Source organism: Talpa occidentalis, unplaced genomic scaffold (genome assembly GCF_014898055.3).
Source record: "Talpa occidentalis isolate TD23 unplaced genomic scaffold, MPIMG_talOcc4v2.1 talOcc4.17, whole genome shotgun sequence".
NCBI lineage: Eukaryota > Metazoa > Chordata > Mammalia > Eulipotyphla > Talpidae > Talpa > Talpa occidentalis.
In genome coordinates this window covers 51,162,195-51,171,913 of record NW_023601754.1, presented here as the reverse complement: position 1 = coordinate 51,171,913, position 9,719 = coordinate 51,162,195, and the positions used below count along the sequence as shown (strand labels likewise).

The following is a 9,719-nucleotide window of genomic DNA, read 5'->3' as shown; positions in this document are numbered from 1 at the left end:
CTCCCCGCCCCCCGTGGGGAAGGCCCGGCCCCATAGGGCTGCCCCAAAGCGGCCCCGGAAGGCCAAGAGCTGTCCCCATGAGGAAACATATTAGCGCGCGCACGAACCTAACAGCGGTTCCAGCAGAACTTCCCGCCCGGAGGGACGAACGCGCCCCCGCGGGCAGCGCCCCAAGTGCCGGCTCCCGGCTCCCCCGGCCCGGCTCCAGGGCCCGCCCGCGCTCTCCCCACGCGGCCTCCCGCCCCAGGCCCGCCCGCTGCCCGCGCCCCCGCCTTGCGCGCGCTGCGCCTGCGGGAAGACGCGACGCGGGCAGCGGGGGGCCCGCGTGCAAGGGGCCCTGGTCGTCCTGCGGGGCGCGGACCTCCGGGGCGCCCGGGGCGGGGCGCTCACGCGCGGGTCACGGCGCCGCTCCTGACCTCGCCGGGCCCGAAGCGCCGCGTGTCCCCCCGCCTGGGGAAAGGCCAGAACTGGTTTCCACGACACCCCGAGTCAGAAAAGGGTGCGAATGGGCCAGAACCCCCGCCCCGGGCCCGGGCCGAGGGCGCTCCGTCCACGACCCGGCGCCCCCTCCCGGGCTCCGGCCGGGGCACCCGGGTGTCCCGGGCCGCGCTCACGCCGGGAGGGGCGGGGCCGGCAGGCAGGCGCCTCCCCGCGGCCGTCTTAGCTCCCTCACGACGACGGCAAAATGCCTGCCGCGTCTGCAGCGCTGGGGTCTCCTCTCCGAGTGCCCGCGGGGCTCCTGCGCCCACCGTGTGTCGGGGTCGTTGGCCTCATTGCTCTCGCCTGCGTGTCCGTGTTGCAGCAGCAGCCCTGGTCACACACAGCACGTGCGACACGTTACTCCTTCCTGCTGGCTGCCTCTTGTGGGTGCGATTTTTTTTTAAAGATTTATTTCTGGGGCCTCCCCTGGTGGCGCAGCGGTGGAGCGCTGGGTGGCGAAGCTGCCCGCGGCCTCTGCGGCACCGGTTCGATCCCGGCCGCCGGCGAGGGTCCCCCATGGCGCGCAGACCTCTCCTGCCGCCCGCCGCTCCCCTCAGCGGTGTCCTTCGGTCCTTCTGCCTGCTCTGCTCCCCGCTCTGGCTCTGGTGGATCCTCTCACCCTCCCGCGCTTCTGACTGTGCCCAGTGCTTCTCAGACCAGAGGTGCAGGGGGTGAGAGGACTCACCAGAGACCGAGTGGGGAGCAGAACAGCTGGACTGCCTGCAATACACAGCTGAGGGGAGAGCAGGGAGGTGGGAGAGGTCAACTGCACCAGGTGGGTAGCTCCCTGGCCGGAGGGATCGAACTCGCGCTGCAGTGGCTGGGGAGAGCTTCACAGCGCGGGCATTAGCCCCTGTGCCACCAGGGAGCCCCACTTTTTACGTTTGTATGCGTCTCACTTGTTCAGCTTCCCTTCGGACAGAGAGAAGGGGGAGGTGAAGCTAGAAAATGCGCGACCCGGGCCGCTCAGCGGGCACACAGCCCGCGGCCTGGGTTTAGGTGTCATTTGGCGACAAGTGTGTGGAGGCGGCGAGCTGGGCAGCGCCACTGGCCAGCTCTTTTCCTCTCCCCGCCCCCCGAAACCCCACCCATGAAGCACGAACTTCCTGTCCCTCTTTCCCTCCTCTGGCCACCACGTTCTCACCTCTGCTTCTGAAGTTGCCCAATCTGGATACTCACCGGAGTGGAGTTTCTCGACATTTGTCCTTTTGTATCTGGGCGATGTATTGCACTTTTTATCCTGACTCTGCGTTTCCTACGAGCTGCAGTCAGAACCTGTGACATTGTCCCTGTGCCACATTTGGATGCTACATCCGTTCATCCCGGGACACCAGTGTCTAGGTTCTGATGGATGGTGACTGCTGCTGTGCAGATCATCTGGTTGAGTCGCCGCTTTCAGTTCTTTGGGGCACATTCCTGACGCGGAATTGCTGGATCCAGTGTGAATTTTATGTCCAGTTTTTAAGGGAATTGCCGGGGAGCGCGCCACAGCAGCCGCGCCGACCGACTTTCTCCCTTAAGTGGCAGAGGGATATTGGCGTTTGGGGATCAACCACTTTCTGCCTCTCCATTCACCTACCGGTGGACATTGGCCCTGTTTCTACCCCTGGCTGGGATGAAGAGTGCGAGTATGACCATTTATGTGCACAGCTGAGCCGGACGCCTGTTTTCAATCCTCTGGGGGAAATATCGAGGTGCGCAAATGCTGACACATACGGTACTCTTATTTGTAACCTTTTTGGGGCATGACAAACTTTTAAGCATAGACTGGCTCATCCTAAAATTGTTAGGGGGAAGGGATGTCCTGAGCTAATTCCATACAGGCTTTGTGGACTCCACCCCCGACCACAAGCCGTCAAGACACAAATGCCATCAGCACCAAAGGGAGGGTTGCTGGGACCCGAGGGCGGAGTTAAGCTGCCAGGTTTGGTAGAAAACCACACATGTGGCCTTGGGGCTCGCTCTTGGCCTCCTGGCTCTTGGCTCTTGGCCAGCTCTAGGTGCGCCACTGGGATTCCGGGTCGGCAGAACGGGTAGGACGCATTTAAGACTTAATTTCCCTCTTTTCTCCCCGAGTTGTACATTTTCCTTATTTCCTTTTCCCTTGTAAATAAACCTTTTATGAACCTTTCGTGCGCGCCTGCAGTGGAGTATTCATAAGTCCCTTGTAAGCGCGCGGGTGAGGACCCACAGTCAGGCACCCCGTTTTGTATCGGGGCTGCCCTGCAACAAAATCACAAAACCCAGGCCTGGCTCTGGCCTGACAAAGAATGGACACGATGCCCGCCGCGCCAGCGGGGGTCAGCGCCACGACAGCGCCCTCTCCAGCTCTCCTAACCGCTCCGCTCCGAGCCACTTGACTTGAAACAACCAACAGACTGGAGCCCCCAGCCGAGGCGCTGCATCCGGGGCAGGAGTCTGCACTGCTCCGCGGAGACGGCCGTTCGGTGGAGGAACACGGGTGCCCCTGGGCATGACGCGCCCGGCCGCACCCAAGACTCCCAGGGACACGGGTGCGGCGGGACCCACGTGGACCCACATGGACAGAACCTCCGGGGCGCCCCAGTCCCACCTGCACCCGCGTGTCACCGCCGCAGCGGCTGCTCCAAGCAAAAGCGCTTCCCCGGGCGCCCCCCACGCGCAGGCCCGGAGGACGTGGGGCTGGTGGGGCGGGGCCGCCCCCGGGACAGGGCCGGCGCCCGAGACCACACGACCTCCCAGCCCGGCCTCCCCAGATGCTGCGCTGGCCGCGCGGGCGAGCCCCAAGCGCCAGGGCGGCGAGACCCCTTCGCGGAGACGCCAAGCTGGACACGGGCGCCTGGGCCACCAACACGCGAGGCTGCGCACCCCACTCTCACGCGACCTCCCGCCGCCAGCTGAGCCTCGCGCCCCGAGGGCGACATCCCGCGAGGCCTCGGCCCTGCTTTGGCGAGCTTCGTGGCCGGACGCGGTGCCTGTGGCCAACTGGACGGGAGACTTCCCTCCAGGCCTCGGGAGGTCTTGTCCCGCCACCCCGGGGGGCCCTGCCTCACGGGGCGACCCCCTCCTCACGGGGGTGCCACCTCTCCCGGGGGGCCCCTCTCCTCACGGGAAGCACCGCCCAATGGGGAGCACCTCTCCTCACGGTGGGCCCCTCTCCTCACCGGAAGCTGCCGCAGAGGGCCTGGCCTCGGCGAGCTGCTCGCAAGGCGCCGCTCCGCGCACACTCCGAGGTGGCGGGGGCAGACGCGTGGGCACTGGGGTCTTCCAGCCGAACCTCCAGGCCCCGCTCACCCCTGCCACAGCCCCGGGCGGGCCGCGCCCCTGCGGACAGCAGCTCTGGGGAAGGTTTCCCCGGGAGCCCCGAGGCTGGGGGCAGGGGCCGGTCACTGCGGACCTGAGCCCAGCACTCAAGTCAGCCCGCACCCAGAAACGCACTCACCCAGGGGGACGGGCCCTCCTCCCGAGGGCATTCGGGCACCCCCGGCTTCCCGGTCTCCAAGCACCAGCAGCGCCATGAGCGCAGGAAGGGGACGGGGGGTGGCGGGAGGCAAACGGGGGCGAGATGCAGGGAGGAGGCGAGAGGGAATTAGCACCAAGATGGCCGGAGGGACGCCGGCCGCCCGAGGCCGCCCGGACGGGAGCCGGGAGGTGGGTGGCTGTGCCGCTCCTCTGGCCCCGCAGGCCGCGGTCTCCTGCCGCTCCCCAGCCTCCGCCGGGCCCGGAAGACAGGGCCCCAGTCAGGGTCGCTTTCCAGACCCCAGTCTCTCCGGGGGTCAGCCCAGGTCACCCTGGCCAGCTACAGGTCGGAAGCCCGGCAGGGAGGGAAAGGACCAGAAAGCGCCTCTGGCTGGATGCCCAGCGGCCCCAGGCGCGCCCCGAGGCCCCGCCGAGAGCGAAAGCACGCTGGAGAGGGACGCGCTCTCTGGAGCCATGTGCCCCAGAGCCTTCCTTGAGGGGCGCTGGCTGCCGATCAAGAGTGAAAAACCAAAAACACCCGAGCGCCGGGAAGGACTGGACATTCACGGCAGGGGCTGCCACGGAAGGACGGGGCGGGCAGGCAGGGGCCGCCGCGCCCCAGCCCCTGGGGACCCCTACTTGGAGCCCCTCTTCTTCTCCTTGAAGAGCTCCCGGTAGCAGCAGATGAGGCTGTTGATGCCCCGGCAGACCCTGAGGCTGCGCTCCAGGTTGGGGTCGTGGTCACGGATGACCTGCAGGCCAGCGTCCAAGTGGGCCAGGGCCTGGGCGAGGCGCCTGGCAGTGAGCTGGCGGGGGGTCGGGGTGCCGTCCTCGCCGTCCTCCTCGGCGGCCAGCTCCTGCTGCAGCCCCACCGCCTCCTGGCTGAGCAGGTCGGCCCCGTGGCCCTGCAGCAGCTCCAGCACATCCGCCTCCACCATGCCGCCGAAGCCCATGGCGTGGGCCAGCGCCAGCACATCCCGCCGAATCTGCGGGAGCGTCTCCCCGGGCGGGACGCCGGCCTCGCGCCGGACACACTCGGGCCACAGCTGCCTCCAGCCTGCGTTCAGCGTGGCGGGCGGGAGGTCCTCCCAGGCCTCGGCGATGTTGTAGATGGCGTCCAGGATGCTGTAGTCCCGCCAGGCATCCCAGGGCCCCGCACGCCTGTCCACGCCGCCCGCCCGGGCCAACAGCAGGCGCAAGACCCTCCGCAGGTAGCAAGCCCTGAAGGTGGTGGCCACGTCCCGGCTCATGGGCTGCAGCAGGCCCGCGCCGCCCGGGGGCAGGTACTCCACGCGCACGTGGTCCGAGAGGTCATCCAGGTTCCCGGGGCGGCAGGGGGCGCGGGCCAGCAGGAGCAGCGCCTGGAAGGGGAGGCCATGGCGCACGCAGTAGCGCTCCACTGCGGGGCAGAAGAAGTGCACGAACCACTCCTGGAAGAGCCCGGTGGTGACCCGGGCCCGTCGGTGCGAGCGCCACAGCACAGGCAGGGTGGGCTTGGCCAGGCCCGCGAGGGCGCGCGGGTTATCCGTGGGGTACACCAGCAGGGGCTTCAGCTTGAAGTCACCGGCAGCATTGCTCCCCAGCAGCAGCGTCAGCAGTGCTCCGGGTCCCGGGCCCGACTCCTGCCCCCGGGGTGGGGACGCCCCCCGGGGCAGGCGCTTCCAGAGCAGCCGGGTCTCGTCCACACTGAACACCTGGAGGGGCGAGTAGCCAGCCTCGCGGATGACCCTGCGCAGCAGCGCGGGGAAGCGGCGCACGGGGTCAGCAGGCCCCGCCTCGGCCCCCGCGCCCAGGGCCTGCAGGCTGTGGCGCGCCTTGAAGCGGGCGAACCAGCCGCGGCTGGCGGCAAAGGTCTCCGCCTCGGCGTCCACGCCCTGCTCGCGCTTCAGGGCCTCAAACAGGCTGCGTGCCTTCTCCTGGATGAGCACCACGCTGACCGGCGCACGCCGCCGGGTCTGGTCCTCGATCCACACGCTCAGCAGCCGCTCCATGTTCTCCATCACCAGGCTGCGGCTGCGCGTCAGCCGGGCGGCGGCCAGCGGCGTGGCAGCCTGCGAGCTGGCCCGGATCTTGTCCCTGTTGTCACGGATGGTGGCCACGGTGGAGGTGGACAGCCCCAGCGCCTGGCCGATCCTGCTGAGCTTCTCTCCGGCCTCGAAGCGCCGCAGCACCTCCAGCTTCACCTGCAGGTTGATGGCTTTGCGGTCCCGCTTGGCACTCTGGCCCGTGTCGGCGCTCCTCGGCCGCTTCAGGGGCAGCTTCAGGCCCGAGACCGTTGACAGGGGCGCCCTGAACGCATCACTGACTCCAGGCAGCGCAGAAGAATACGTACACTCCTGCCCTGTGTCTGCTGATGGCGCGGCAGCAGCCCCGGGCCCACCCTAATGCAAGTGGGAGACAAGGTTCAGGGGAGCGGGCTGGCTGGGGCAGCGCGTGCCAAAAGCCACTCACGTCTCTCTCTCTCTGCTCTTTCGGCTCCAAGCGCCCACCCACTGGAGCCCCCACTGGCCACTCCAGCCCCAGAACACACTGGGGGTGGCCAGAGGGCCGGGAGTGCCGCACACCGGCTGACGTCAGACTCTCATGGCAGGGAGAGGCAGTTCCGGCCAGCACAGAAACTCATGTCTGAGCGTAACCCAGCTCTGAGCTCCGGGTCCCCAGGCAGAGCCCAGAACAGGAACCCGTCTGGCCATGTTGTTGGATCTGGGTGCCAGGGACAGCGCCTGGCCCCGCCTCTCCTGCGGTACCCCCATGCCCAGCCAGCAGCTCAGACCAGCGGCCTGCATGGGGGTGACACCTGCTCCTGGCCCAGCCCCTCTCCAGTGCCTCGGGTGGGGTCCAGGCCCCAAGACCTGGGGACAAGCAAGCCCCGCTATTCGGGTGTGAGCCCGGCGCAGATTCGGGAGCAGGGGCGCCGGGCAGGACCAGGGCAGGGCAGGTGAGGCGAGGCGGGAGGCTGGGCCTGTGGAGAGGGGCAGCGAGAGGAGCATCCGGACATGGGGGACCGCAACTCACCTGAGCTTCATCGGCGAAGGGCTTGGCAGGTTCCGCCAGGTCTCCAGACAGCTGCTCCTGGGGCGGGGCCTGGAACAGTGCTGGGGGAAAAGGAACGTCAGTGTCCTCAACCCACCATGAGGGCCAGCGTGGGCCGGACACTAGCCTCGGACTCTGGATGACGCAAGACACCCCCATCACACAGGACACCATGCTCCCAGCCGACCTGTGGCCCCGGAACCCCCAGATGCGCATGCCTCAGCCCCAGTACCCCCCACCCCACGTGCCTCAGCCCCAGACCCAAGTCCCTGAGACGCTGAGGCAGTGGCCAGATGCGTCCTGGCTGCAGCCAGCTGTGTGATGCAGGGACCGAACTGGCACACCCGGGGTGTCTCAAATCTGCACCTTCCAGACAAAACCTGGCCTTAAACCTGCCCTAGGGTGTCCCCTCCTGCCCGGGGGCCTGCACCTGCTGAGTGTCTCCAGAGGCTTTGTACAGAGAGCGTGGCGTGTGGAAGCAGGGTCGCGTGTGCCAGAGGGGCCTCAAAGGGAGCTGAGGCTGAGCAAAGCCGGCCTCGCTCCTCACACAGCTCAGGAACCCTCCCTGTCCCGGACGGCAGTGCCCATTCAAGCTGCAGATCCCGCTGCCCTGAGCACCGGGCTCCACCTCACCCCCAGGGACAAGCGCCTGCCAGGGCACGTGGAGAGGGGCCAAGGGGGGACCGTCTGGGCCGACTCTGCAGACAACCTGACCTTGTGGGGCAGTGGTGCTGGCCGTAGCAGCTGCTGCCCTCACTAAAACTTCCAAGTCACTGGTCTCTTGAGGATGTAAATCACAGTTACTAAAACCACGTAGTAACCAAAACCGTGATTTTGGTCTCTTGATTCCCCTGCCCGAGACAAGGAGCAGCTCCACTGTTCACATGTTCATCCGCCCAGGCTCCCTGGAGCACAGGGATCGGCAAATGGCCCTCGCTCAGCAACCTCGGGAGGAGAGAGAAGAGCGAAGGAAGGAGGCCTGGGTGCCGACGGAGACGAGCCACGTAACCTCAAGCTCACGCCTCGGGAGGTTCAGAGCTACAAAAGGCTCCCAACATGCCTGGCATCCATGTCCTCGCAAGGACACTGGCAAGGAGGACACTGAAAGCCTGGGAAGGGGGGGGCGCTCAGGCCCAGAGCAGTGGGTGGTGTTTCCTCAAGCACCCTCACCCACCCCCACCAGGCCCCGCCCTGCGCTCACCATCCTTCCGCCACACTGGCTCCAGGTCCTCCACGAGCGCCACGGCCTCCTCACCACTCTGGGGGCACTGGGATTCCACCCAGGCCCGGGTGTCGGGGGGCAGCACGCCCAGGAACTGCTCCAACACCAGCAGCTCCAGCATCTGCTCCTTGGAGCGCGCCTCGGGCCGCAGCCACCGGCGGCAGAGCTCGCGGAGCTGGGCTAGGGCCTGGCGGGGTCCTGCCGCCTCCTCATAACGAAACCCCCGGAAACGCTGCCGGGGGTCCCCACCAAGCCCGGATGACAGGACCGGGGGGTGAGAATCAGAGAGGGGCTCAGGATCCCACGGGGAGTCCTCGTCCTCCTCCACCTTGATGATCACAAGCTCTTCCTGGTCAAAGGGCGGTGGGTTGGCTGCCATAGCGAGGCTTCCCTCAGGACACACACACAGTCTTCCTGGGACACACGTCCACACAGTAAGGGTCGGGGACCTCCCATACCCCTGCACGCACCCCGCTGCCAGGCCACCTGCAGTGAGGGGAACTGTCCTGCAGACCTGGCCAGCCAGCACCCCGGAGCCGGGCACGTCCCGCCCGTACCCTGGGGAGGACTCCAGCACTGGGAACCCAGGCGGGGTGAGCCCGCTCGCCCCAGCAGGCTCTCAGGGGTTGAGGCCAAACTGGGTCAAGGTAGAAGGCCGGGCCGTGGGGTCAGGGGTCAAGGCCACGCCCCTGTCCAGGGCCGGAGACCCCCGGGCCGAGCGGAGGGGCCGCGGGAACTAGCTGCGAACGGCGCCGGCGGCCCCGCGCCCCGGAGCCTCGGGGGACGGATGGCACCGCTGCAGCACAGCCCCGCGGCCGCCGGACACGAGGACCACGAGGCGCCCCGCCCCGGCGGCGCCCCCAGATGCTGAGGGTCAGCTCGACCGCGAGCCCGGGCGCCGCGGGGCGGGGGGCGCCTGACCCGCCCGGGGCCTCGCCGTGGCACGAAGAGGCAACGACAGAGCCGACCCCTTGGCCCCGGGGAAGGGACTCGAAGGCGCCCCTTCTGCGAGGCGCCACCGCCGAACGCCGTCCCCGAGGGCAGCGCCCGGGCACAGCCACCGCCGGGCCGGGCGCGGGGCCCGCGGGGCGAGGCCACCCGGGCCCACCGCGGGACCTCAGGCGGGGGCGCGCGCCGGGACGACGGGGCGCCCGCGGCGGAAGCACTTCCGGGGCCCGCCCGCGGACTCCACGTCCCAGGCCCCCCCGCGACCCCAACGGGCCCGGCCGCCGCGCCCCGCCGCGCCCCCGCCGCCGCCCGGCTGCCCCGCGCCCGCGCCAGACTCACCGCGCGGGGCCGCGCCGGCCCGCCGCCTGGACCCTGCAGCGACGCCCGGGCCAGCGCGCCGGAAGCGCCCCTCCGCCCGCGACCCCAGCTTCCGGCGCCGGACGCGGCGTGTCGTCTCTAGGGCAACAGCGCGCGCCGGGCCCCAGGGCTCTCTGGGAAATGTAGTCCTCGACCCCGTCAGGGGCGCACCCCCTGGCAACACGCGCCCGGAGGGCTCCCCTCGCCTCTACCGCCCCCCCCCCACCGCCCCCGGCCCCGT

General features: G+C 68.8%; 1 protein-coding gene across 1 annotated transcript; it reads right to left on the bottom strand.

Moving 5' to 3' along the window:
* Positions 1-4,553: 4,553 nt before the first annotated feature.
* On the bottom strand, positions 4,554-9,490 carry LOC119248772 (tigger transposable element-derived protein 1-like). The gene is made up of 4 exons (XM_037515647.2): positions 9,461-9,490; positions 8,153-8,587; positions 6,934-7,013; positions 4,554-6,299 (listed from the first exon to the last, which is right to left on the bottom strand). The coding sequence occupies exons 2-4, from the start codon at positions 8,550-8,552 to the stop codon at positions 4,554-4,556; spliced, it is 2,226 nt and encodes a 741-aa protein (XP_037371544.1). The 5' UTR covers positions 8,553-8,587; positions 9,461-9,490.
* Between the last annotated feature and the right edge of the window lie 229 nt (positions 9,491-9,719).